This window comes from Ips typographus, linkage group LG7 (assembly GCF_016097725.1).
Source record: "Ips typographus isolate SLU linkage group LG7, UJ_Ityp_2.0, whole genome shotgun sequence".
In the NCBI taxonomy this organism is placed as follows: domain Eukaryota; kingdom Metazoa; phylum Arthropoda; class Insecta; order Coleoptera; family Curculionidae; genus Ips; species Ips typographus.
In genome coordinates, this window is record NC_138428.1 from 36,667 (window position 1) to 62,920 (window position 26,254).

The 26,254-nt window shown below is 38.9% G+C and overlaps 6 protein-coding genes and 2 long non-coding RNA genes across 14 annotated transcripts in view; 2 read left to right on the forward strand and 6 right to left on the reverse strand.

Annotated features, from left to right (window-relative positions):
• Positions 1-106: 106 nt before the first annotated feature.
• On the reverse strand, positions 107-4,082 carry LOC145732256 (uncharacterized). The gene is made up of 2 exons (XR_014178978.1): positions 2,133-4,082; positions 107-267 (listed from the first exon to the last, which is right to left on the reverse strand). It is a non-coding gene; the product is annotated as an uncharacterized LOC145732256 (long non-coding RNA).
• On the reverse strand, positions 468-1,980 carry LOC145732243 (tubulin alpha-8 chain-like). The gene has a single exon (XM_081984373.1). It carries the CDS (start codon positions 1,859-1,861, stop codon positions 521-523), a length of 1,341 nt encoding a protein of 446 aa, XP_081840499.1. The 5' UTR covers positions 1,862-1,980; the 3' UTR covers positions 468-520.
• Positions 4,083-5,121: 1,039 nt separating the features above from the next.
• Tbh (Tyramine beta hydroxylase) lies at positions 5,122-7,880 on the forward strand. Its single transcript, XM_081984354.1, has 9 exons — positions 5,122-5,273; positions 5,330-5,544; positions 5,599-6,018; positions 6,080-6,277; positions 6,399-6,483; positions 6,541-6,707; positions 6,764-6,949; positions 7,012-7,354; positions 7,712-7,880. The coding sequence occupies exons 1-9, from the start codon at positions 5,198-5,200 to the stop codon at positions 7,795-7,797; spliced, it is 1,776 nt and encodes a 591-aa protein (XP_081840480.1). The 5' UTR covers positions 5,122-5,197; the 3' UTR covers positions 7,798-7,880.
• LOC145732244 (casein kinase II subunit alpha-like) lies at positions 7,870-11,215 on the reverse strand. Of its 3 annotated transcripts, none has more exons than XM_081984376.1 (6): positions 11,022-11,215; positions 9,608-9,771; positions 9,128-9,238; positions 8,830-9,028; positions 8,486-8,769; positions 7,870-8,432 (listed from the first exon to the last, which is right to left on the reverse strand). In XM_081984376.1, exons 1-6 carry the CDS (start codon positions 11,063-11,065, stop codon positions 8,125-8,127), a joined length of 1,110 nt encoding a protein of 369 aa, XP_081840502.1. In that variant the 5' UTR covers positions 11,066-11,215; the 3' UTR covers positions 7,870-8,124. The 3 variants fall into 3 exon arrangements, with proteins under 3 accessions (XP_081840502.1, XP_081840500.1, XP_081840501.1); XM_081984374.1 differs by having other exon boundaries at positions 10,270-11,109; XM_081984375.1 differs by lacking the exon at positions 11,022-11,215 and adding an exon at positions 9,870-10,147.
• A 36-nt stretch (positions 11,216-11,251) lies between these two features.
• On the reverse strand, positions 11,252-11,480 carry sloth2 (ubiquinol-cytochrome c reductase complex assembly factor 6 sloth 2). The gene has a single exon (XM_081984389.1). The coding sequence runs from the start codon at positions 11,478-11,480 to the stop codon at positions 11,313-11,315; it is 168 nt and encodes a 55-aa protein (XP_081840515.1). The 3' UTR covers positions 11,252-11,312.
• sloth1 (sloth 1) lies at positions 11,252-11,879 on the reverse strand. Its single transcript, XM_081984388.1, has 2 exons — positions 11,635-11,879; positions 11,252-11,574 (listed from the first exon to the last, which is right to left on the reverse strand). Exons 1-2 carry the CDS (start codon positions 11,786-11,788, stop codon positions 11,504-11,506), a joined length of 225 nt encoding a protein of 74 aa, XP_081840514.1. The 5' UTR covers positions 11,789-11,879; the 3' UTR covers positions 11,252-11,503.
• Positions 11,880-12,136: 257 nt separating this feature from the next.
• Dscam2 (Down syndrome cell adhesion molecule 2) overlaps positions 12,137-26,254 on the reverse strand; it is a 31,156-nt gene continuing 17,038 nt past the window's right edge. The window contains exons 10-38 of one of the 5 annotated variants that reach the window (XM_081984336.1): positions 25,241-25,392; positions 24,221-24,493; positions 22,913-23,108; positions 22,757-22,845; positions 21,038-21,157; positions 20,810-20,983; positions 20,364-20,548; positions 20,163-20,306; positions 19,710-19,812; positions 19,565-19,655; positions 19,331-19,508; positions 19,075-19,273; positions 18,861-19,013; positions 18,621-18,776; positions 18,019-18,133; positions 17,739-17,920; positions 17,555-17,679; positions 17,370-17,488; positions 16,832-16,975; positions 16,713-16,776; positions 16,404-16,653; positions 16,153-16,296; positions 15,950-16,090; positions 15,778-15,894; positions 15,288-15,460; positions 15,043-15,087; positions 14,391-14,541; positions 14,245-14,338; positions 12,137-14,189 (exon numbers count right to left, since the gene is read on the reverse strand). In XM_081984336.1, coding sequence (XP_081840462.1) covers positions 13,934-14,189; positions 14,245-14,338; positions 14,391-14,541; positions 15,043-15,087; positions 15,288-15,460; positions 15,778-15,894; positions 15,950-16,090; positions 16,153-16,296; positions 16,404-16,653; positions 16,713-16,776; positions 16,832-16,975; positions 17,370-17,488; positions 17,555-17,679; positions 17,739-17,920; positions 18,019-18,133; positions 18,621-18,776; positions 18,861-19,013; positions 19,075-19,273; positions 19,331-19,508; positions 19,565-19,655; positions 19,710-19,812; positions 20,163-20,306; positions 20,364-20,548; positions 20,810-20,983; positions 21,038-21,157; positions 22,757-22,845; positions 22,913-23,108; positions 24,221-24,493; positions 25,241-25,392 — 4,333 coding nt within the window. In that variant the 3' untranslated portion in view covers positions 12,137-13,933. Of the gene's footprint in view, positions 14,190-14,244; positions 14,339-14,390; positions 14,542-15,042; positions 15,088-15,287; positions 15,461-15,777; positions 15,895-15,949; positions 16,091-16,152; positions 16,297-16,403; positions 16,654-16,712; positions 16,777-16,831; positions 16,976-17,369; positions 17,489-17,554; positions 17,680-17,738; positions 17,921-18,018; positions 18,134-18,620; positions 18,777-18,860; positions 19,014-19,074; positions 19,274-19,330; positions 19,509-19,564; positions 19,656-19,709; positions 19,813-20,162; positions 20,307-20,363; positions 20,549-20,809; positions 20,984-21,037; positions 21,158-22,756; positions 22,846-22,912; positions 23,109-23,831; positions 24,117-24,220; positions 24,494-25,240; positions 25,393-26,254 lie in introns of all 5 variants that reach the window. The other 4 variants (XM_081984337.1, XM_081984338.1, XM_081984340.1 and 1 more) reach the window with 4 other exon arrangements.
• On the forward strand, positions 14,224-14,725 carry LOC145732258 (uncharacterized). The gene is made up of 2 exons (XR_014178979.1): positions 14,224-14,333; positions 14,404-14,725. It is a non-coding gene; the product is annotated as an uncharacterized LOC145732258 (long non-coding RNA).

Sequence of the window (26,254 nt, forward strand, 5' to 3'; positions counted from 1 at the left end):
GGTTTTTACGCTGATCTGTCGACGACAACAATCACGTATTTTATAAATTTTCTTAATAGTTGCTAAAAAAGAAATCAGTAAAAAGAGATCAGTAATATACCATGACTAAACATAAATAGTTTTTTATTGATCAATTTTCATAACTACAGACAAATCAATGCTACCAGTAGGAGCTGTAGTAGTACTTGGGATGCCACGGAGAGTTGTACCAGTAGTGCCAGTAGGTGTAGGGCTTGTAATAGGTGCTGTAGGACCAGGGATTTGAAACTGCAAATACAATAATGAATCTGATCAAAAAAAATGTGATTAATTTATAGTTACTTAACCAACGAGTGTTATTTATGAAAAATAATGGTTTAACGTGTGAACGCATTAATAAAATTGAGATTATTAATCGCCAATTAATATAAGAGTTGGTTACAAAATTTTTCCGTTGACTGTGTTTCGACGGAAAAAATAATAATAGCTTTATTCCAAATCCTTCATTTATTATTCCAACCTCATTATATAATTCCAAATCTTAGAGGACTTCCTCAATTTCGACGGTGTCCGAAGCGACTTCTTCATAATCCCGCTCTAACGCAGCCAAATTCTCCCTGGCTTCAGAAAATTCTCCCTCCTCCATACCTTCTCCAACATACCAATGCACAAACGCCCTCTTGGCAAACATTAAATCAAACTTTTTGTTCAATTTCTTCCAAGCCGACTCGATTGCTGTTGTGTTGGACAACATACACACAGCCCTTTGAACGCTGGCCAAATCGCCCCCTTTAACCACAGTGGGGGGTTGATAGTTAATACCCACTTTAAAGCCCGTGGGGCACCATTCCACAAATCTCACGCTACTTTTGGCTTTCATTAGAGCAATGCTGGCGTTCACGTCTTTAGGGACTACGTCACCGCGATAGAGAAGACAGCAGGCCATGTATTTACCTTCACGTGGGTCGCACTTAACCATTTGATTGGTTGGTTCAAACAGTTCCGCCGTGATTTCCGCTACTGACATACCCTCGTGGAAGGCTTTTTCTGAAGAAACAACAGGAGCGTAGGAAGCTAGAGGAAAGTGGATCCTAGGATACGGCACCAAGTTGGTTTGGAACTCGGTTAGATCCACATTAAGAGCTCCGTCGAACCTCAACGAAGCGGTGATCGAGGATACCACTTGGCTGATCAAACGATTTAGGTTGATGTAGTCAGGACGTTCAATGCCTAATTTTCTGCGGCAAATATCGTAGATAGCCTCGTTGTCCACCATAAAAGCGCAGTCGGAGTGTCCGAGGGTGCTGTGGGTGGTCAGAATGGAGTTGTAGGGTTCCACCACTGCGGTACACACCTGGGGAGCCGGATAAACGACAAACTCCAGTTTGCTTTTTTTTCCAAACTCTTGACTCAGCTTCTCCATAAGTAAAGAGGTAAATCCTGACCCGGTGCCCCCACCGAAGGAATGAAAAACGAAGAATCCTTGTAGGCCCGAACAGTTCTCGCTTAATTTGTACAGTCGCTCCATTACCGAGCTGAGCATTTCTTTGCCTATGCTGTAGTGGCCTCTGGCGTAGTTATTCGCTGCATCTTCCTTCCCAGTTATCAGTTGCTCTGGATGGTAGAGCTTCTTGTAATGACCGGTGCGTACCTCGTCAACCACGGTTGGTTCTAGGTCTACCATCACTGCTCTGGGAACCATTTTGCCATTCTCCACCTCGCTGAAGAAGGTGCCGTAACAGTTGTCAGACACAACACCTGGAGATGGGGTCGCCAACGTGCCATCCGGCTGGATACCGTGTTCTAGACAGTACAGTTCCCAGGTGGAATTGCCAATCTGGACACCGGCCTGTCCAATATGGACGGAAATACACTCGCGCATGATTTTGATGTGATTTTCGAACGAGAATTTTTTATTAAATGCACATTAAAACGTTAATTTTGATCCGGGGGTTGACAGACTGACATTTTTTAAATTTGTTTTTTGGTCAACTAGTGGGAGTTACCCTAGTTACGGCCCTTCTATTTTTACCTTTTTTAGGTATGTATGTACACACATAGTGGACGTTCCAATAAATATCGAAATTCTGGAGTATTTTTGAACTTGATGTCGGTACATTTACTAATTAGAATAAAATTGTAGTAATAAATACCTGGCAAAGATGGAAAAGCAGAAAGATAGCCAGGGGCTGCAGCCCCCAAAGCAACCAAACAAGTGAAGAATAACGCAATTTTCCACATCGCACTCACCATATTACCACAAGTCGCTAAAACAGTACTTGTGGATATTTATATGTCTAGCCCCCATTTTAGTTAATTGCGCTTATTACAACTATTATAGGACCCGTATTTTATATGATTACTTAATGCCATCGTTTGTTAACATCGATAATTAAAAACAGTCAGTAGGTCGTATTTCGCATTCTTTAATGATTGTTATTCATACATAAAAAAAGATAATTATAAATAATATAACTACCTACTATAATATGTAAACACATTACAATTAATAGTTTGACAGTGCAACTACCATTCATTCATAAGATCCATAAGTATGGTATAATGGTGAGGATGGGTATCCGTATTGGTTGTAGTATCCAGGATTGTAAGTCTTCACAATAGGAACTGAATAGTCGTATCTGTTGCTGTAACTAGTTGCTACAGGTAGTGGTAAGCTGCTGTGTAGATACCCAGGGGCGGTTATTCCCACACTGAAGAAAACAGTCAAAACGACGAAAACTAAAGCAAATTTAATTGCCATTTTTCAATTTTTAGTTCAAAATTCACTATATGTATAAGTGGAACTAATGCAAATCTTCTATTCGTAAAGCTTTATATACTCGCGTACATTTTTTTTTGGGGATGTTGAGTAAATACGTGTATGGGGTATACAATGTAGAACTATGTGTGTGAGACCTTGCCCCGAAAAATAAGCACTTTAGTATAACGAGACGTCTTAATAGGATCTAGAAAAACTCAAAGTTTTGTCCCTGGCCTGTCTCTATGTATAATTGGTATTTACCTAAACCAATTTAAAGTTTGTACATTTTTGACTCGACCAACCACAGAAAAACGGAACCAAAGCAAGGTTTATTTTTTTCTGATAAATTCAATTATTACTCGAAGTGTTCAGTAAAAAAAATACCTTGATTTGATGAAATTGCTTGTTAAGTAAAAATTTTGTTTACGATATTATGCTAAGGTAAAAAATATAATTACATAGGTGTACTATCATCAATGTATGAAGCTTTATAACAATATGGAAAAGTATATTGGGTGTGCAAAAAACATCGTTTTTCTATGACTGTTTCATAATATACTTATTACTCACTAGTTTTGAATAGATAATAACAACTATTATCTACAAAAAAATATACCTATATATCCCTTGAATATTCCTTGTTTTCTGTTGGTTAATCTAAACAGTTTTTGTTTTAATCAGTTTTTAAAACAAAAAATGTTTTTTTTTTAACAATTTCAAAAAACCATCATAAGATAGATCTCAAAAAAGTCAAGTAGGAACATGTGTAAACCGTTTTGCTCTATCTCTCTCGAATCGACCGTTCGACTGCTATAGCCTTCCAAATAGTGAAAATTCGAAGGTTTAACAGTTAGTATCTCGAAAACGACGATATTTAGCCACCACGACCATTACTTAATAACATTTTTGTTATAAACATGTACTATTTTTGGTTTCCTAGATACAGTCAACTAAGAATGCGATTAGTTGGCCACCCTGTACTTTCAAACCTAAAATTTTTTTTTGTTGCAAAATGCATCAGCTTTACAACTAAATTGTCGTCCCGTTTCGCACCCTACAAAATAATAAGGAATCATCCTGTCTTTTTAATCACAGGGCTAGGAATTTAATGAAGCGCTCTTTATCATCCTCCTTTACGATTAAATTCCAAGGCGGTTTTATTTGAAACGTGGCGTGGCTGCGGTTTATTGCATTGCATTCCAGGTCGTTTTCCGCCCTTAAACCGAGCACCCTTGAGGGTTTATTAAAACGAAACCTTATTAACAGACACGTCTCTAATTATTCATTATTAGACGACCGGAAAATTGCAAACTGAAATTAATAACATCATAGGAACCTTGACGATGCCCGCGAAGAGTTATTATTGACCCCAAACAGATTTCGTCAATACAAATTTGATTAGTCGACTATAATTAGATAAATCATCCACCGAGACGTGTTCACTGCCAACAAAGGATTATAAATACAAACTTTTGATTGCCAAGATGATCAAACGACACAATGAACTTCATCTTCACTGGTTGTAGTGTTTTGTTGGCTGTAACTACAGTTCTAGCGGTACCATTAAGTGGACAGCACCATTACTATGGAAATGGCCTGAATCGCGGCTACTACAGCCCCTACAGTCAGTATAGTCCTTACAGCCAATACTACCAACCGTATGGTTATGGGTACTATGGAAACCATGGGGGTTATCCGAATAGTTATTATCAAGACTATGATGGGGATGGAATAGCGGACGACAACGTGGACGACTACAACAACGGATATGACTATGGTGTGGGAAGGTACGTGCAACCACACCTAGAAAATGTACCGGTTGTCGGCAAAACTGTATCCACGCTGTACCAGACGCACCCAAGTCCTCGTGGATATGGAAGCTACGGTGGTGCCGGCTATTATAGAAAGTAATTGTCACTGTGTCATTATGCTATTTTTAAGTGCAGAATAAATTGCTCCTACGTAAACTTGAACTAAATATTATCAAAGCGAATAAAACCTTAGAAAATTGGACTTTTCTTGGTCAGCTGGTTATGATTTGATGGTTTCCCGCAAAAAATAGCAACATTGAACGCATTATGAATAAAGGCTAACGATGTGTAAAGTAAAGCACTGTATTACGAATATAGTAACTAATTGCCAAAATTTTGTTCCATAAAAAATATAATATTGAATTATAGCAATTAAGTAATACGAGTCTTCGTTTTCAATTTAAACCAAATCTCATAGTTAACAAATTTAGATTATTAGGAAACCACATCCCTGTTATAATTCTAATTTTTATAGTAAATGTTAAAACATTACAATAAATATCCGATAAATTTTAAAAAAGCTGTTATTACGAGATGCCATGCGCATTCGACCCAAATCCTGTGTTTTCCGCGCTTTCCTTTTAAACTTCTCTACATTCGTGCTTAGCCCTTGCCGTCTTTGCCACCTTAAGATAATGTAATCACTATGAAAAGTGTTCTTTCTGTGTTAGTGCTGTCCATAACTGTAGTGCTTCTTTTTAGTTCAGTCGAGTCCTCCAAAGGTAATTATATTACACACTTTTTATCTATAAAGTAAGAAAATTGAGGAATTTAATAGATGATCTTCAGATCTTCAACGTGTCCCTCAATGGGGACAGTACTTTATCTTTGCACTGGATGGTCGACTATCCTCAGAAACTTTTAACTTTTGAGATACATCTGCCTTCTAATTTTGGATGGTTTGCTTTCGGTTTTTCTGACCGCGGTGAAACTTTGCTAGGCGATTATTGCCTTCTATGGAAACCTTCGCTTTATGAGCAACTAAGTTTGACCGTAAGTTAACTTGGCTAATAAAGATATAAAACTAAATTGCGTACCCATATATAGGACACCTGGGCAGATGAACAAGGAGTCTTGGAAATCGATCGTCACCAAGACTGTTTGGGGTTCAGACACCGGATTACCGGTAGGGTGACCAAGTTTACTTTCAAGCGTAAATTTGACACGTGTGACAACCGGGACTACATCATCGAGGAAGGTACCACTCACGTGATATGGTCCAGAGGTGAAGAGCACTTGGTGTCGCCGAAAGGTCTAAACGTGACCGTTTCAACCAGAGACGACCATGGCATGGTCCGGGTAAATTTGTTGAAGAACCTGCAGGCCAACAACAAGCTTCCAAACCACGTCAAACCTTTGGATCTTTTGGCTGATAAAGTCAAAGTACCAGCCGAAGAAACGACCTATTGGTGTAGAGTGTTTAAGCTTCCAAATGAGTTTTTGAAACAAAAACACCACATTTATCAGGTAAAAATTAATCAATCAAAGTGTTGTGAAATTTGAACAGTGATTATACTTTTAAACCCAGTACGAAGCAAACATACAAAGCTCCAGTCAAGGGTTAGTACATCACATGGAGGTATTCCACTGCGAAACCGCGTTTTTCGAGGAAGTGCCGTTGTACAGCGGCAATTGCTTCGACAAGAAGAGGCCAAAGAAAACGCAAGTGTGCAAACGGGTGCTAGCGGCCTGGGCCATGGGGGCTCAACCTTTTACCTATCCAGAGGTAATGGTATAAGGTTTTCTATGTAGCAACGAGAGGAAATGTAAAGAAAGTAGTTTTACTGTCAAGTGACACGTATTTTTGTATTTACTGAAAATAAATACTATTTTCAAACCGTTTCTAGGAAGCTGCTTTACCGTTGGGTGGTGAAACTTTCAATCCTTACGTTATGTTGGAGGTTCACTACAACAACCCTGAATTAAAGTCTGGTAATACACACGCGATATTAATAAGCGTCAAATTCACTACACCCTTTTATTCGGCAGGCTTTGTCGATAGTTCCGGAATCAGATTCTACGTCTCTGATCAATTAAGAGATATGGACGCTGGTGTAATAGAACTCGGTTTGGAGTATACTGATAAAATGGCCATACCACCAAAACAAGAGTCGTTTTCGTTGACTGGATATTGTATCAGCTCTTGCACCTCCGTGGTAGGCACAATGAGCATCAGATTGTATAGTGATTTGTTAATGGAAAAGATTCGCAGGGTTTACGTCCCGAGGGAATTACCGTATTCGGCTCGCAACTGCACACTCACTTAACGGGAATCAGAGTATATACGCGTCATTTTGATGCGTACGGTCGGGAATTACCGGAACTAAATAGGGACAATCACTATAGCACCCATTTCCAAGAAATTCGCAGGTTGAAAAAGCCAGTGAAAGTATTGCCGGTAAGTTATAGTGGTTTATGATATCTCTTGATTGTTCTGTTTTTCACCTTGACTTTTCCTAGGGTCACGTGTTGATAACCCACTGCGACTATAACACTGTAGACAGAACCAACGTTACTCTAGGGGGTTTTTCAATAAGCGACGAAATGTGCGTGAACTATATCCATTACTACCCCCACGTACCCTTAGAAGTCTGCAAAAGCTCGGTGTCCGATCAAGCTTTGGGGACGTTTTTTAACTACATGAAAGAATGGGAAGGACAAAGTTCTGTCGCTGACCGGCCGATTTCGGAGAATTACGGCGCCATTTCGTGGAATCGGATGAGAGTTCAGCTGCTCGACGAGGTCTACCACGAAGCTCCTTTGAGTATGCAATGTAATATGTCTAGTGGAGACAGGTTTCCGGGTAATCAAGAGTGTACCTTTTTTTGCTTTATCATAACATGCACGTGCGGAAAGTTAAAATCAATACATTCACCGAATCCACAGAGTCATAAAACTATTAGGAAATCAACGTCGGTCAATACTATTCAGCCTAATCAAGACTTTTGCCAAAACAAACTACAAAAGAACAAATATTTTCATTAAATAAGGTCTCCCTATCAAACAACCCCCTTATTATCAGTCAAAATATCATTATAAGGTATAAGAACAGGTGGGGGTCGGCTTAATCCCCGATATATAATGATTTTACTCCGTCGGTTCAGTGAATAAACTAAAATGGAAGTCAACGTGGCCAAAAATTTATTTTGGCTTTATACAGGTTACTGGGAAAACGCTCCGTTGCCGGTGATCGCTTTGCCCCTGGCTCCACCCTCTAGACAGTGCAGTTTTGACGATATCGACTAAGAACATAATAATATACCGATTTCCTCTTGACAGCAGACAAACTGTATACGGCAAATAAATGGCGTATAAAAGCCAGGTAGAAACAGAGTTTTATTCAGTATAACATCCAATAAGTAAGAAGACTGCATCATATCAAATTAATCATAAAAAGAGTGTGAACAAAGGCTTAGACAAAGATACAGAAGTGAACACAGCCACAAGTTTGTTATTTTTGCACGATTTTATGAAAATATAATATTAGTAAATAAATTAACAGGTAACTGGGCCTACTTAATAAATTAAAAAAACAGATATTTACCATAACAGTAATACTACCAAAATAAGACATTACAATTCGTCTCCACAAGAATCCGCTACTGCTTGCTGAGAGGTAGCTCCAATTTCAAATCCGCTTCGTTTCCGCGTTTTCGCAAAGTATTTGTGTCTGAGCGCCTCCTTAGCCGAAATACGCTCCATATGGTCGATTTTTAAACAATTCTCCAACAAATCAAACGCGTTGCTATCCACTAGATACTCGTTTTCCGTATTAACAAAGCGTTGCCACGCCTTTCGGCTGTGCTGTCCAATCATCTGTCGGAAACTCTCATCCAAATGGATGTTGTACTTATTCAAGTAAGTGTACAGTTCGGCTGTGCCTATATCACACGTTTTAGTTGATTTCAACAGAGAAAAATCGATACAAACTTACCGAGAACCTTCACGATGCGAACTAGTTGGTCATGGTTGTCGTTACCGTGGAAAAATGGGTCTTTGCGGAAAATCATGGCAGCCAACACGCACCCGAAACTCCACATATCCAGCGAGTAGTCGTAGTAGCCGTAATCTACCAAGAGTTCCGGTCCTTTAAAGTACCTGGAGGCCACCCGCACGTTGTACTCTTGCCCGGGATGGTAGAACTCAGCCAAACCCCAATCTATCAGCCGAATTTTTCGGTTCTCCAAATCCACAATCAGATTATGCGGTTTTAAGTCCCTGCACAATTACAACTACCATCAACACTGTTGAAAAATACCTATATAATATCCGAAATACCGGTGCATAATTCCGTTCGAATGACAGTAGTCCAAGGCCTTGAGAATTTCGTGCAGGTAAAATCGGACGTCTTCTTCGGGCAGTTTGAGATAGACATTTTTAAAGTCTTCGTTATTGACCAGCTGTTCGAACACTAAAGCAGTTAGATCCATGCCCAAAATCTCCACTACGGCTAACAGTTTTATAATATTCGTTCCACCTAATTGGTATTTAAAAAAGAAAAGTGTTAAAAAATAAACCAAATATCAATACATGCACCAATTTAATCCATCCTGTATAAGCCAACTCTATACATTACCTCTTAAACACTCCAAAATTTTGATTTCCCTCGCAATCTTCTTTTTTCTAACTGGTTTCAGCATTTTTATGACCACTCGTTCACCCTTAGGCTCGTGGATTCCCTCGAACACTATTTAAACAACAAAATATCATTCTCACAGGGTATACAGGACGATTCACGCTGATGACATATTAGAAATATCTAGAGAACGGCTCAATATTTTTCGTTGAAATTTGAGTGTAGCCTAGATAGGTCTAAACCATAAAACACCGACGGATTGTTGACAAATCCACTATTTTTATAACATATGTAAGAAACGGTGCAAGATAGGTTTAAGGAAATATTAAGAATAATTACTAGGTGTTCTGTGAGGAATTCAAAAATGAAATTCGTTTTCTTTTCGACTTATTCAACTTCCAACTTTCAACACCGCAAAGTCCAAAATATTTTAAAATTATATTTTTAATTCTAACATGTTGAGTGTAGCTACATGCTTACCTATACTGTATTTGCCACTGCCAATTTTTCTAATCAGGCTGTAGTCGTCAATATCGTCGCTAACCGGGCTAAAGTTGTCATATTCGTAAAAGTTCCGTGGTTTATGGGCCAGGACATCCGAATAGACCCGGGACACTGTCTTGATCTGATCTGCTTTGAAATTGCTGAAAAAATGGTTTATTTTAGTATGTTATACAATTAATGCGTTTTGGAGATATTCACTGTTGGGTGTTTGAAAGAAACAACTCTCTACTATTCATACCTGATGGACTTGTGAATCAAGGGGGCGCTACTTTTGCGGCTATTTTCAGTAGTAGAAGGCAAGTCGCCTTCATAATCAAAGTTCAACTCATGATATAAATAAGCACCCATTTCTAACTAATAACACATTTTGTTAAATTGAATCACAAAACGCACTGATCCTATTATTTAAAGTTTTTTACAAGGAACCTAATCACCGGTGACAAAATTAGAATAAAACTGGGTTACGACGTCAAGTACCTTATCAGTTTGTTGTTTTACCATTATCAATCAAGCAAACAATACCTATGTAGCTGTTCGTGTGCGCGCGCGCTTTACCTTGTAAGTATGTAAATAAAACGTGTCTTAAATGTACACTCACCCTGTATATACTTTTTAATCTATACTGGAAAAATATTTACCCTAATGGTATTATTTCAATGTTGGTACTTTCAGACCATTTGACTGGCAAAACAGTATGTTGCAGTTGTGTTAAAAACATGTTCCAATCCTTCAAATTATAGCAAAATGTAGGTACTGTAATAAAACTAAACATTTAGTTTGGATCCAAATATCTACTTGAGCTTGAAAAATACACATTAATTAACACAATATATCATATCAAGCTGTACACAAATCAAAAGGAATTTAGATAGTGTCACACTCATTGAGTAATTATCAGTTTGTTATAATATGGATCATATATTGCTTATACTTGCAAAATTCAGACAGATTATGCTAGTTTTTATCAACAAAAAATCACATGTTGACACCAGTTTTACATAAAATAGTGCAATGTGATAATAATTATGTAAAGAATGTTTTAATTGTTCAGCCTTATTTTGAAATTTCAAACTCAATAAAATAAAAATTAGAAATAAGTTGAAAGTTCACCACATTTCATTTTATTTTATTTTTTCTATTAATCCATCTAGGAATGTTTCATGCTTATTATCCCAACTATCCAACTAATATGTTTAATGGTATGTATTAGCAGGAAGCAGTTTATAATATCTTGCATGTGTCAAAAAAAGTGTATTGTTATAGCTATGTAAAATCCCTCCATCCTTTATTTAAGTTTCATCAACAGTCAGAAAACAGGCATTTAAATACCTAATTGTAGGACTCAGTTATAGAACACTGCTTAACAGAAGTAAGAAAGTCATGTACTCACAAGTGGTCATCCTCATAATTTTCCAGAATATGTGGCTTGAACATGCTGCTGCTTTACCAATATCTTTATGATACTTAATTAGTGGAAAAACAGCAACAGTCTCAACTAGAATTTCAAACTGTTTGTTATAAATGTCAAAACTATAACAACAATGTCAAACTTTAGACAAATCAGTACCAGTGTTGTCACCAACCACCACTATTTTCTGAGTTTAAGTTATAATTACTAAAGAGTATAAAAAAATCTATTGGTTCATAATCACTTCAATTTACTACAAAACCAAAAAACTAACTAAACAGTTTTAGGCACATTTAACTCTTTTTCAAGTGTCTCAACATAAACTTCCAAGTCATCTAATGGTCTGTAATACAAATGTACCACTTGGGATCCAGCCATCATTGACAACAGAGCGCTGGCTGAAAATTTCAGGTACCGGGACCATCCCACTCCAGCTGGCATCTTGTTTTCAGTCTTTGGTTGAGTCACTGAGCCTTTTCTTCTGCCTCTCTCTTTTGGAGGATATTTAGAGCTTCGCGTTTCTTATACGTATTATCTGTGAATAGGTATTCTGTTTGATCCCAGATCATAAACTAAAGAAAAGTTTGAAACTTACAAAAGTTTACTTCACCCACTTTCCAGTTGATCATGGAGAATTCCAGAGCGGCACCGAGCACAAAAAACAACGGTAGAAACCTGTAAATGCCAAACGTTTCTTTGCCAGGCCAGCGGTCCAAAAACCGGCGCACTTTAGGGTTGTAGAATTTCATTTATTTTTGTTTGTCTTAATTTTTTACTTAAATCACACATTTTTATCAAATCAAATCTAGGGTTAGAGTCAAGAGTGAGGTTGTTGACTTGTATGATCTATCATCGTCAGCTGAGTTGATGAGGGGCAGACGTAAAAATCAAGCTGTGCGGTATGTGACGTCATAGTGGATGCTCGGGCGCACAGTATTCTATCATATTTATTTTTTAAATGAAACACCAAATTTTTTAAAGTTAATTGATATACCAATATTAAACAAAATGTTTGGTTGTTATTTCATTATTTCATTAATTGTTGCCGTTCTCGTTGTTTGTGAGAAGCTTAAGAGGGAAAGCCAAATTAAACAAAATTTGATAATTTAACCACCATCTTTATTTAATTAGAACTATGTAATTCCGGTACAGGATTTTCTCAACATTATTTTGATTCAATCTTATTGTTTGAGTTAGGCATACAGTAGACATTTTTATAACTATTTCATTTTTATTCAAATATGAGCCGAAAAGTTTAAATTATAAACATATACATGCATACGAACTTACATAGGTATACCCTGATGATTATTATAACTTTATTGCACGTCAAATCATAACACAGGTGATTCTATAGCCAACCAAACTTACTGGACAATAACATTGCATAGATAGGGAAATTTAAATTACGTATGCGCCTTAAAATATGTTGGGAATAGTGCGCAACGTTGTCGTTCGTTGTTTGTTACCGAGCTATTCCGATCATTATCTCACCGGATCCTTATGTCTCGAAGTGTCAAAGTTTGACGTAAATATCAGCGTTCTCAAAATTTATTGTGACTTGTGATCCTATTTGACGTTCCTGGTGGTCATTAAACGGTTTATTTGTGAACAAACAACATTCCAACATCCTTTCACGTAGCTGTCTGTTATGCCAAAACTGTCGAATACTAGCTCCAAACTTTATTCTATTAGATTTTTGTATGAAGCTTACGTCTACAGTTTGATCTAAAAATGTGTCTGCAGTACTAAAACTAAGTATATGACCATTTACTAGCATGAGTAAGCCTATTGAACCAATAAAAAAAACATTGAATTGTTGAGCCTCTACCTGAAATTCTACGCAAATAAACATATCTCCATTATTACTCAAAATTATTACACATATGCCGAGTAAACCACATCAGATCTTAAAACCCTCAACTCAGGGTCTCCTAAACACGCTTAAACTAAACTTCCCTCACTTTCAATACCTTAAAAGTTTAATAATTAAAACAGTAAAAATCACTCAGACCTTTCTGCAAATGCAATTCAAAAATGGTTCTGACATTACATGTCACATTTGAGAGTAAAATCATATTCTTCAATTTTGGTTCGTTTTTTATAATGTTGACAACGCAGCTTATTTTCATCTTGATGACGTGCATCTAAAGTTATAGGCCACATACGTTTTCACGCTCTATGGAGCGACCAGAGCTTTCTTGACGTCACAATGACGTAATTTGACAGTTGCTCAAATTATAGTTTTGCTAAATTACGTCATCGTGACTTCAAAAACACTTTGCTCGCTCCATGGAGCTTGAAAACGAATCAGGCCATAATAATCAGGGTATAGAATTGTCTGAATTGTATAGAACAATTTCGAAAATCGTCACAAGTGTGAATTAGCAATGTGACTCGTTTTAACAAAAATTACATCCGCAAGTCAGTATCTAACAAATTTACTACTCTATTCGTCTCGTAAGTGGTGGACATTATTATTAAGCAGTTATATCCTGTTTATATATCTAAACCTAGAAAAGTCACCTCAAACTTTTTTTAGGGAAAGAAAGATAATGGTTTTGATCGGACGAGAGAGTTTGAGAATGGATACTCCTTTTGGTTGATACTGACTATGCGGATTCTTAACAACAAATTTATATAATATATATTTTTTAATTTCTCCGTATAAAATTTTGATTTTTTTCCGTAAAACTAGAACGATTTAATTTTTATTAAGTACAGTAAAAAGGTCATTCACAAAAACGGCCACTTTTACCGATATCTTCAACAAATTAAACAATGCTTTGTTTAGAGGTATTACCTATAATTGGCAGTAATTGATTTTTTGACATAATGTGAAACAGTCTGTGCCGTGTATGTACATCGGAAAAGGTGCACGTTTAAGCAACAGCTCACACGGCGATCGAGTAGTCAGACGGCGGTTGTTGCTGTCCTTGTCCAGTTTGTTGTTGCGGTCGAGACCACAACGAACTGCGCAGACCCAGTTTGAGTTTTTTCAAAGTGTCGATGTCGCACTCAGCCTCGGACAGTTCGACTTGTCCGGTACGCTCCTGAGGACTCGGTGCCTCACTGAAAGCGGTTTCCGCCACAGAAAGGTGACTCAATATGTGCCTTTGAGAACCCGAACGACCTCCCTGAGCTAGAAACCTAATCGGGAAGTTCTCGTCGTATGTTTCTTAAAGTAACTAACCAAGTATCTTACCTGTTTCTGGTGCGTCTGGGCAGTGACTTTTGTTCTGACATTGGCGATATGTCGGACGAAGTGCTCGACTGGGCAGTACCGTGATACATGTAAGCTGTCGTCAATTAGAGACTAATTAAAAACTCCTGCTGTTCAAACTGATTTACCTTGAGCTTTCAGCTTCATATCCAGCTGATTGGAAGACTCGGTTCGACTAGACGTAAGAGCTTCTTGGTCCGATTCACTTTCGTCGCTGTCGACGTCTTTCCGATTGGTCCGTCTGCGGTGCCCTCCTGTTTTGGCGCTTTGGAACTTTTGCTGCAAAATCCATTCAACATAACCAATCCTTTAACATACGTGTTAAAGTCAAAACAACCACTACTACAAAATATGCATGTGGTGGTTTCCACAGTAAAATGAATTTCCCACTAGACAGTCGGAATTTCTGCCTAATACTAGAGCGGTATTTTGAAAAAAAAAAAAACAGTTTGGGAACTTTTTCTATAGTACAATCCTTTACACAGATTTTTTTATTTTATGCGTGAAATGTACTTGTTCAAAAACCACTTTCCCATAATTTATAATTTTTTAAAATTTTGTAATAATCAATCAACCCTTCTTTTGTTAGTCCAACAAAATAATACAGATTAAACATTCCATTTACATTTCTACATTATACGTAGATTAAACTCCTGTAAGCTTTGAAGAAAGACATAAATAAAATCAAAACGACCACAAACACTATATACAAGTATATTAATTAGCGTGTCAACAACTCAAATAAGCTAACTCAAGCAAGCTTTCGTACATTATACGTACAACGTTGTAATATGGCATCTCCGGCCGCATTTTTATCGCCGGTTTCTAAACCAAGGAAGAAACAATTTCAGAATGCATTATCAGTGACAATAATTAGCCTATGCGGACAAAACTAAGTACAGCTTTTCACTTTGATTCTTAATTCTGAACTTGCGGAAATTATAAGACTAATATGATGCAAACCAGTTCAGCATCAAGAATCAAACCCAGCTAACGAGTAAATAAACAAGAACGTTGGAACCTACGATATTGTAGTAGGGCGAATTTCGTTGTACGGAACTGGATGGGGGCGGAGACGCGCAACCCTCAGTCACCGGATGTTCATGGTACATGAAACTGTGCAACATGGTGTTTTGCGCCAGTGTGCTCGGTTCAGAGAGTTGAAAAGTCGCGTACGGGGAAATGTCTTCCGACGTTTCTGTTATTCCATAACAATCCATGAAAGAGAAAGAGTAATAATATAAACAAATTGAGTACAGGGTGTTCAAATAAGAGTGGTTCTCGGCTTTTTTGACTAAACGGTTGACCGTAGAGCTTCGGAGGAAAAAAATGTTATAAAAAGGAGCCCAAAGTATTTTACTTTCTAGCTTTCTTCTATACTTTTTCCGAAACTAAAAATATCTTCTAGCGATTCTTTGGGAACATTCTTTTTTCCGCAGCTCTACGACGATTAACCGTTTAGGCGAAAAAGCCAAGAGCCAGTTTTATTTGAACACCCTCTGCAAATAATTCAACCTGGTATTTTATCTCCTGCTTGCAGCGCCACTTTGTGAATAGTAGCATAATATCGTTCTCGTTGAGCTTCTGAGTTCTGTTGATTGTCTAATTGTTCATTGCGGGTTTGTTTATAATCTGCAAAGAAACTATGAGAATGTCACTTTTCCAATTTTCAAACAATGTCACTTACGACGCCTGACTAGCACAAGAACGCTAAGTAACGCGATGGTGCCCAAGACAGTTGCGATCACCGAAATGACGATAAATTTCAAATCTGTATAAAACGGTTGACCGCCCTCTCCCTGAGTGATCAAATCGGGCGGAGGCACATCTTAAAACCGGGATAAACATTTAATTAAAGTATTGTCAAAGTAAAGCAATCCAAGTATCTACCTCCGTCTTTCGTCAAAGTAGAAAAGCTGAACTCTTCGTTGCTAAACCCTGCCACGTTGTGAGCTTCCAACTTGACCACATATCTTGTTGCTGCGGTTAGGCCAGTGATGGATGTTTTTCTTTGCGGTTTCAAAGCATTGGACACTATGAATGAAAGATCTTTAGTTGTCTATTTAAAACCTTTAGGAATATTATTCTGGTGCGTTTACTAATTCTAACCTAACGGACGGAACCCATTCGTGTTATCTTACCCAACGTCCATTGACCTTCTGTTGTCTTTCGGTATTGTAAAACAAAGTACTGGATCGGACACCCGTTGTCAGGCCATACGTGCAACCGTAGCGAGACGCTGGTCGAGTTGGGAACAATAAAAGTCGCGGCTGGTGGCACCCCGGGCGGATGTCCTTGCGTTCGGGCTTGTAATGGATGGCTGGCCGAACTGGCCCCGATCCGATTATGGGCAGTCAAATAGAGGTGATAAGTTGAACCACAGCTAAGACTCTGTCAACAACAATTATCATTATTCTTAAGTTTCTTTTTGCTGTGAAACGTTGATTCACCTTCAATTCGTAACTGGTCGCGTGCCGGGACAAATGGATTTCATCTAAATTGCCGTGCTCCTTTCTATCATGTCATTACACACAATTTTTGACTTGCTCTAAATTCTATAATGCCTTACCGATAGGTCAAGGTAAAACCGCTAATTGGAGCTCCTCCGTTATCCCCGGCTTTCCAATGTAGCAAGATGCTTGAGCTAGTCGCCGATGTCACATAGAGCAACGGCGCCTCTGGCGGTTTTTGTACAACCAAATTGTACGTTATCCTGGATTTGTATACGATTTTAACGGTCTGACTATAGCGTTCATTCACATTGTATAAATTAATTAAGCAGGTAATGCTCAACTGGGTCTAAATAATATTCATTACTAGGAGGAAACAGTAGATAAGCGCTCTTCAGAAACATCAGAGATACGACGACCATATTACCAAAAGATTTCGCAAGCATTAATTTTTATGCTTTTTTCGTGATTAAGCTTTTAAATCACGGTGAATTTTAATAATCACCAATTATACAGATTATTGTTTCAAACATCCTGTATATTTTTTTGGATAAACTACTTTTCGAAAATTGTTCATTTTTAATGTAAAAGACTTAGTTTAAGTCCTGCTATAAAAACCCGGATATTCCATAGATACCTACCTACTAATGTATTTACCTGTCACTGCCTAGTCCGTTATCCACTTGACATGTGTAATTGCCCGCGTCAAGCGGTTGCAAATTAGACAAAATTAATTCGCCAGTATCGAGAAGTTGCTGATTGTGACTGGCACCACCCTAATTACCAAACAAGAAACAAACTGAAATCCGTTACTCAAATGTGTTAATAAGACAATTGAAAACCTTGAGAATTTGTTCCCCTTTTAGCCATTCTCGTCGCGGAGATCCCACCGATTCACAATTAAGCGTCACCGTGCTTCTCCAGGGGCGCACAACATTACCGCCAAAGGAAATTATTCGCGCTGGCACTGAATTGGCAATGTACAATAATTAGATCTATAAGGATTGGTGCATTAATTTTTCTTACCTCTACCACTAACCACTTGATGAACAACTTTAGAGCTCTGACCCTCGCCTATGCGTGTCGAAGCAGTCACCCAAAATTGGTACTCTACGTGCTGTTGCACGTTTTTCACTTCAAAAGCCGTAGTGTGGCTTGAAATGATTTGTTTTCCGTTGTCAATCTCCTGACGTCCATCGGTGCTTCTCCTAGGTAATTGCCACATATTAGCCCATACAAATACCAGTGATGGTCCATTATATTTCCTCATACTAACACTACCATGATATACTATGTAATATCATACCTGTATAAGTTGTATTTGGTGATGACACCATTGGGATCAATGGGCGGCAGCCATGACACTCGCAGAGACTGAACAGATGCGGCTGCCACTTTAATGTCAGCAGGTGCACCAGGAACTATACAAAACATCAATATTAATGCAAATAAGCGATTTCTTTTAGTTTCTATTTCCAAACTGACAAAATAGTTTAGAATAGATACCTATACAGGTGTGATAAATCCAAAATCGACCATAGGAAAACCGTGTAAATGACAGAGAAACGTAGATAATTGCATGCGCGTGACAAAGACAGAAAACGAAAAAAATATCAAGTAGGCCATATTTTCAGCGCGCTGTTGAAAATTAATTTTCAACAGCGCGTTTTAATTTTGTCGACGGGGTGGATTTTGGCAACAGCGCGCTGAAAATATGGCCTACTTGATATTTTTTTCGTTTTCTGTCTTTGTCCCGCGCATGCAATTATCTACGTTTCTCTGTCAGTTACACGGTTTTCTTATGGTCGGTTTTGGATTTACCACACCTGTATGTATGTATATTAATCTAAAATGGTAACTAAAAAAGTATTTTTTTTTGTTTTTGAACTGAGCAATGATTGAGCTAACCATCTTCTTCAGTTTGACAATAGTGTGGGATCGATAAAACGCCATCGCCAACTTTGGTGAAGGCCAGCACCTGCAGACTGTAGTTGGTGTGTTTTCTCAAGCCCGTTATCACAGTAATTAAAGCTGTTGTTTTTCTCGTTTCTATCACGTCGTTGGCTAAAAAAGTGTTCATTTTTTGTTCAGCAGCTTAATGATTTAAATGTACACTGCAAAAGTGCAAAGCAACATGCGAAAACGTACCACGTGCATGTTCGTCTAAAACGGGTTCGTATGTAAGTTTGTAGCCCTGAATGTTGCCGTTACAGTCTTCGTTCGGTGGCGGTTGCCAGCTCACTTGAATGCTCTGTGACGTAGGAGACGTACATCGAATATCCATAGGCGGGCTACTAGGCACTGTAAACCATTTCTCATGATCAATGTTTCCGAACACCAAAACCAAAACTTTTTTATTTACCATCTTCCAACGTTTCGGTGCTCACTTGCTCGCTAAGCGGCCCCGATCCCACTTCGTTGTACGCTTGCACCACTATGGAATATCTAGTGTATTTTTTGAGACCGCTTAACAAGATTTCGCCTGCATCCTCGCCGTCACCAATCACCGAAGTAAAATTGTACGACCCCATAAAAGGCGCCCGATATCCCACATTGTACCCCTGTCAAGGTAATTACTTAAAAGATAAAACCGGACCATCAGAATAAAGAATACTTACTTGTATTTCGCCGTGTCTCAATTCAGGGACTGGCGGATTCCAAGTCACCAAAATTTCGGTTGAAGAAATGGGACGAACAGTCGGATTTAGTGGCGGTCCGGCCGGTTTTTCGCTCAACGTTCTTACAGTGATTTCGTCGCTTGGTTGACTTTTACCTGCAGGACCTTCCGCCAAAATTCTGTGCACAAATCAAAATTTGAAAAACAATTTGCTTCAACTCCACCAATCAATTACCTAAAGCTATATTTCGTTGCTGGTTTCAGATCGTCGATAATTGCCGAATAGGGTAATGGCGACTCAGTCAGCTCAATCTGATGCCAATTTCCTAAAAACAAAACGTAACCATATCGATTGAGGCATCAAGACGCCGTTAGCTTACGATCGTCTTCTCGAAACTCGATGATGAATTTAAAAACTTCGTTGGTGTCGGCGGCTCGATGCGACCATTTCAAGCTTACTGACGTACTGCTTTTCGATGGAACCTGAAACAAATCAGCAAATTAAAGTATGTACTTATTTAACAAGTAGACAAAGTAATAAATATCTAATAAAATATAAGACTAAAGTCGAAAGTGAGTTGTTTTCATGTATAGGCAAACAGTTCTTGGCACACAGTGTATTATTTAGCAGTTAATGTAACAAATTTAGCAATAATTGGAAATGACAAAGAGCGTTAGTTTTATATTAGGTATTTCTGGATTATTGCGCCACCTTATTTCTTGTCTCCAGAAGTATAAAATGTAACATTTTCTTGTTCTTTCCCCTTTCGTTTTTATCATATATTACTAAATATATGTTGTTTTAAGCTTTCTGAGCAAAAGACTTTACCTACCTCTAGTGCTTGTGGAGATCCCGGCGGTTCCTGGACTAAAAGTTGTACTAACTGTTGGTCTTTGCCGTACATGTTACTGGCCTGGCAAAAGTACGCTCCCGAATCGGAGGCGTCTACTCCCTCAATTTGCAGCTCTGCTGCTACCTATAAAATTGGGAATACTCAAAAAGGTTAGCACTCAGACAGGTGAAAATAACCCACCCCGTCGGGTGTTACGTCCTGTTTAAATTTAACTCTGATGTCCGCCATGGGGTTTAGTTCGGTTTTACCTCCTTTCAACCAGATCACACTGATTGGTTTATCGCCGTTCACGTCGCAGTGCATCAAAGCAGTGTCTCCTTTTTTCACTGTAACCATGCGCGAAGGCGCTCCAAAGTATGGAGGTGCTGTAAGTAGTTCCGACCGTGTAAGTCGTTCTAAACAATCTAAACGTATTGGCATTTCAAGATAAGAGGTGCTCCCTCTGGTGATTAGTTTTAAAAACAGTTTCGGGCATACCCTGTCATTTCTCCGTTTGTTTACATTGATTTTGGTTAGGTTATTTACAATGTTAGGTTAGGATGTTAGGAAGGGTTGCTCGATTTTAGTTCAACTGGCGCTGCGATCTTAACTTGAAACGCCAATAACCAGTAGAAAATTTTACTTACAATTAACCCTCAAATGAATAACTTTGCCTATACCAGTGCCGATACCGTTTTCAGCTTGACACAAATAGTAACCTTCGAGGTCTTCCTTCACGTGTTGTAGTAATAAGGTACCATTGCCTAACAGTTTAGTATAGGTGTGGTCTCGTACTTCTTCGTACTCCCCAGATTTCGGCCCTAAACAACAATAAATATAATAACTTGTTTAATTGATAAAATGTCCAGTCAGACCTGATGCTTTTTTCCATGTTACTGTGGGCGTCGGAACGCCCTGAGCTTGGCAATGCAGCGACACCTGTCGGTTGCGTTCCACATTTACATCTACTGGCTCCACTAACCATCGTGGTGGCACTAAAAAGTATCCAATTATTGAAAAAAACTATCTGTAAGAGTGTTTATAGCTAATATTTTTTTACGTAAAAGATCGATTTATCCACTTTCGGTTTGTGCAGTTTGTCAAAAAGTCATGTGCCTGCATAACGCGAATAAATAATAACGGGTGTTCAATAATTGTTATGGTCGTAGTTGGCTGTGGTTCTCTCGCTCTAGCATAAACGTAGGGTCGTTGATAAGTTCGTATACAGGTGTGGTAAATCCAAAACCGACCATAGGAAAACCGCGTAACGAACAGAGAAACGTACATTATTGCATGCGCGGGACTAAGACAGAAAACGAAAAAAATATCAAGTAGGCCATATTTTCAGCGCGCTGTTGCCAAACGCCAAGTTATTTTGTCGACGGTATTTGAGTGATACTTGGCGTTTGGCAACAGCGCGCTGAAAATATGGCCTACTTGATATTTTTTTCGTTTTCTGTCTTAGTCCCGCGCATGCAATAATGTACGTTTCTCTGTTCGTTACGCGGTTTTCCTATGGTCGGTTTTGGATTTACCACACCTGTATGGTTTGAAATCAAACCGGCGCCGGCGGATTGACAGCTGTCATATAATAATTGTTTGCAACGTTATCTAAAGACATACGCTTTTTGTGACAATTGCCATCCATAGGCGACCTGACCATAACAATTATTGAACACCCGTTACTTATTTGCATTAGATTTATTCTTTGTGTTTCTATTGCCAAGCTATTATTCGTATTACTGTAGAGATTTATGTTTTATTGATAAACTATAAATAAGTAGACAACGGATGAGTAAATAAATCGATTTATTTACGTAAATAACATAACTTAAGAAGATACTGCAAAATACAACTTTATTTTCTCACTGCAATGACAAATAGTAATGATTGACAAGCATCAAAATACTATGCAATATCCCCCTTAGTAATTTAGGTATAACATTTTGATAATATAAATTAGAAGTGATTATTCACGCACATGCAGAGAACTAATCAGGCACAAACATGCATAGAAGCATGCCCAAGCATGCAATAAATAAACTTCCCGTGTTCCGAGTCGGACAGAAATATAAAAATAAAATATAATATGTAGACTGTAAAAATTGAAAAAAAAAAATCGGTGCGGAAACGGTACCTTCGGCCTTACTCGCCTTCCGTCGGGGCGATTCGGGCCCGGACGATGACGTCAGCGGCGGTGCCAAAGCGTGGGCGGTGCTAGTGAGCGGGCGTGATAGATTTAATGCCGTGAACGGAGGAGAGGGACGTGGTTATGAGGTCGGTCTGCGCCAACTTGTCTTTTCGCTAAAGTGATAACACGCAAAAGAAATGACAATAAAAGACAATGTGGCACACGTCCGACCACGTCTAAAATAAGTCGGGGACAATAGCCTGTATTCAAATTTCAACAATATAATAATAATTATTTCCAGTTTTAACATTTGGTGGCTATGTTCGATTATTGAAATTCGAATTAAGAAGCTAACGGTATTTGTACAGAACTGTCAGACGGTTGAGGTTGGGGGTAGGGGCTTCACAAGGGCATGTGACGTGTGTGTGAAAAACGATCATTGTTCGGCATTCGGCTTACCTACCTTTGACCTGAAGCTTGGCGGTGTAGCGGACCTCTGCGGCCGGGTTGCTAGCAACGCAGGTGAAGTCGCCCGAGTGGCGTGAATCAAGACTACAATAGAAATGGGACCCAGGTAATCCGTGCGCGATGCCGACATGCGAATTGCGCTCCGGATTACCTGGCCACACTCAAAAGGCTGCTGTAGGCGTCCAGTGAGGTCACGTTGACGCCCAAATCAAGCGTGAGCGGCCGCCCATCCTTGAGCCACGCGACAGTGAGCGGCGGATCGCCCGCGCTCACGCCGCACACAGTACGAGTACGCATTCCCTCGCTCAACCCGTCTTGAAAACTGAACGGCTCTATTATAGGCGGCACTGAGAGCACGAGACACAAATAGATACAAAAAAAGATATAGAGAAACAAATGTGTGTAGATGAGTAGTGTATATGTTTCTAGTTTCTAAGTGGAGTGACTTTTTTTTTAAAGCTACAAATAGTTATTTATTGCGACTAGCCTCAGAGAAGCGGCTTGTTACAGTTCTGCAAAGGCGTACAAACTGCCAACGAGTTATAAAACCATTGAACAAATCAACATCAAATATACCTGCAGGGAATTTTAAAACAATTCATAGGAAACCAATCATTAGACGAGAGAACCATTATTAATCCATGGTACAGACAAAGATGGAAAAACTTTGTAAGGGACAAGTAACATCTAATAACTCTTTAAAATGTCTGTATAGTAACTAGCGACCAATTGTCGAAATATTTTACATCAATCTAACAAGCTAACACGTGTCACTTACAACATTTTCGTCTATCCCATTGATTTGTAATCGTTCACGATTTCTTCTTACCATTAGTTTCCTATACTATGGATAGTTTTTAAGAGATCTGCCGTTTTACAGCCGTTACCTCGATTAGTCACTCCACTCGATCAAATCACTAAAAAGTAAAAAAATCATAATAAGACCAATAAGAAGGAAAAATCTATATAAGTAACACAAAATCCAACCAAATAAGAAAAAACTGGACAAGACAACGACGTTTTGTCGGGCATATTTATCATCAAACCAGCAGCATCCAAGGCAGAATTACCGTTGACAGCGAGCTGCTGCGTGTGCGACACCTGAGCGGCGGCGTTCTGCACTACGCACGAGTAGTTGCCGTTATGTTCCGGTGACAAACTGTCAATACCTAAAATGCTGGTAAAATGATCCACCGGCTTGATAGTGATCGAATTGCCGGTGGTGACTACACGTCCATCTTTTGTCCACGTAATGGTCAGGGGCAGATCGCCCTTGGTCACTGCGCAAGTGAGCGACGCACGGTCGCCCACGTGCAGAGCCGATGCTACGTAAAATGGACTGATTGTGGGCGGGACTATAATAACAACAACAAGTTCATTTCCCCACCCAATTCGGGCTTTACACGTAATGCTGAAAGAGAAACGAGAAAACCTATCTACAGAAAACTGAGTCACAAACCTATAACGTCAACTTCGCCGCTCCTTCTGGCTGTTTGGCCATCCTTGTTACGCGCCCAGCATGTGTACACGCCCGAATCTTCTCTCTTCTGGACTGGTTCGATAATCAACGTACCATCAGCCAGTACTTTTTGTCTGAGAGCGTTTGGAAGTTCGCTGCCATTCCTTTCCCAGTGAATCTGCTCGATTGGGTAACCCGCTACCGGACATTTCAGTCGCAACTGTTCACCGGCCACTGCCGTCACTTTTGGAAGAATCCTTATGTATGGCAAACCTAAAATGGTTACAACATCGATATCTAAGGAAAAACAGTTTATGTTTATTATTTTTGAGGTTATGCTCGTGAATAATTGGTAAAATTACCCGAGATTTCCAGCTTTTGGCTGTAAGAACCACCGTCAAACGTGGTCACCAAAACTATCTATATTGATTAACACAAATACTGTGACATTTGAAACTTGGACGGTTTTGAAAAAGCTCTCATTTTTCTAGGCGTCGGAAGAAACGATTTCCAAGTCTATTCTAGATGAATGTCAGAGACAATTTGGTTTGCGTTGTTGTGCGCATTCTTGAAACGAGGGAAGGGAATTATCAAAAGAAAGACCTGTAGAATGTGACAGAAACCCGCCATTGTCAGCTTCAGAAAACCCTGGACATAGGAGGTTTACATGGAAAATAAGTTTTTATTTTGTTGAATTTAGTTCGTCTTTTTATAACCTAGGTTCTGGGTCCTGGCCTTTTTGTTTCAGTGCAGTTTTCTTCTTTTTTATTTTAATTGGTTATTATCTGCCATCTAAATGGATAGTTTCTTATATTATTTTGCTTTCGTTATACTTTGAGTCAGAATACCATCAGAGTGTTTGCACGCGTTTCTAAAATGAGCTATAGCTCACATTTTTTTAATATAATCTCATGATCTAATCAACTTTTACGTGTAGCAGCCATATACTAGCTGCTATGCTGTGCCGTAAGATCATCTTCAAAAATATGTTATACCATAATAATATTAATATGGATTTACCGTAAACGTTCAATCTTGCAGAATGGGTAGTTTTTCCGGCTCGATTTTCGGCCGTGCACGTGTATTCGCCACCATCTTCCACCATAACGTGACTGATGTTGACGTGACTGATGACATCACCGTGCACAGTCACGTACTGTCCAATCACAAACCTGGAATTACATAAATGTACAAATACATAGTATACAATTGGTTAATTGTGCGAATCGCGTACAGTGAAAATCAGTTCGAATAAGGGGGCAAACGTAATTACAGAAGCGAGCAGCGCGAACAATCTGCAATTTAAACTCGCTACGTAATTTTAATTACCCCGATATCAGAGCTGTTGTAAATTTTCTCCGTATCCATATTGATTTTCCACTCTAAATTGCTTTTCTTTACCCAATTGAAGAACATACTTTAGTTTTTTTAGACAATGATAATAAAACCGTCAGACACGTTTATGCCTGTGATGGGTTATGTAAAAGATGGGTTAACATCAAGCAGGACATATTATCGTCCTTCCGAACGAGGTTAACCTAAAGTTATGGGCTTTGTCGACCGGCCGAGCTAATGAAGACAAACCCAGGAATGTAAGAAAGACATATTCGTTCCATTTAAGTGAGGGCTAATTCTGAAAAAGTTTTACGCATGTCGGGAATCTATTGAAGACCCTGAACGGATTTTTATGGTATTTCCCAAACGTCCGCAAAGAAACGATTTAAATATGATTTAGTCAGTTATTAGCAACAGTTTTACGGTCTATTTGTCCCCCTTCGGTATTTTTTTTGCTAGAGGTTCCGTTCATTAGTGAAGAGCATCCGGACGGAGTCCCATTAGAAGCAGAATTTCACGCTCGACTGCTCGTTTTTTGCTGCCGTTTCGACAACCGAGGAGGATGGGTTTCACAGTTTTCCCTTTCGGTTTCTCTATTTTCTCGTCTTTCGGTCTCGCTTTTAGGCTAACGACAAGGGCGTACCCAATTTGAAATCCCTTACATTTATATAAGTTTTAGTTAGACCGTCGAAATTTGTT

Coding starts and splice junctions, on each gene's coding strand:
- sloth2 (XM_081984389.1), bottom strand. CDS start 11,480: ATGCCAGCTGGAGTGGGATGGTCCCGGTACCTGAAATTTTCAGCCAGC.
- LOC145732243 (XM_081984373.1), bottom strand. CDS start 1,861: ATGCGCGAGTGTATTTCCGTCCATATTGGACAGGCCGGTGTCCAGATT.
- sloth1 (XM_081984388.1), bottom strand. CDS start 11,788: ATGAAATTCTACAACCCTAAAGTGCGCCGGTTTTTGGACCGCTGGCCT. Junction 11,575..11,634: donor AGTGGGTGAAGTAAACTTTT/GTAAGTTTCAAA, acceptor ACCTATTCACAG/ATAATACGTATAAGAAACGC.
- LOC145732244 (XM_081984374.1), bottom strand. CDS start 10,403: ATGTTTAGTTTTATTACAGTACCTACATTTTGCTATAATTTGAAGGAT. Junction 9,772..10,269: donor ATTGAAATAATACCATTAGG/GTAAATATTTTT, acceptor CCATTTTTTCAG/CAATTTCAAAGCAGATCAGA. Junction 9,029..9,127: donor AATTTTGGAGTGTTTAAGAG/GTAATGTATAGA, acceptor AATACCAATTAG/GTGGAACGAATATTATAAAA.
- Tbh (XM_081984354.1), top strand. CDS start 5,198: ATGAAAAGTGTTCTTTCTGTGTTAGTGCTGTCCATAACTGTAGTGCTT. Junction 5,274..5,329: donor TTCAGTCGAGTCCTCCAAAG/GTAATTATATTA, acceptor GGAATTTAATAG/ATGATCTTCAGATCTTCAAC. Junction 6,484..6,540: donor CAACCCTGAATTAAAGTCTG/GTAATACACACG, acceptor TTTATTCGGCAG/GCTTTGTCGATAGTTCCGGA.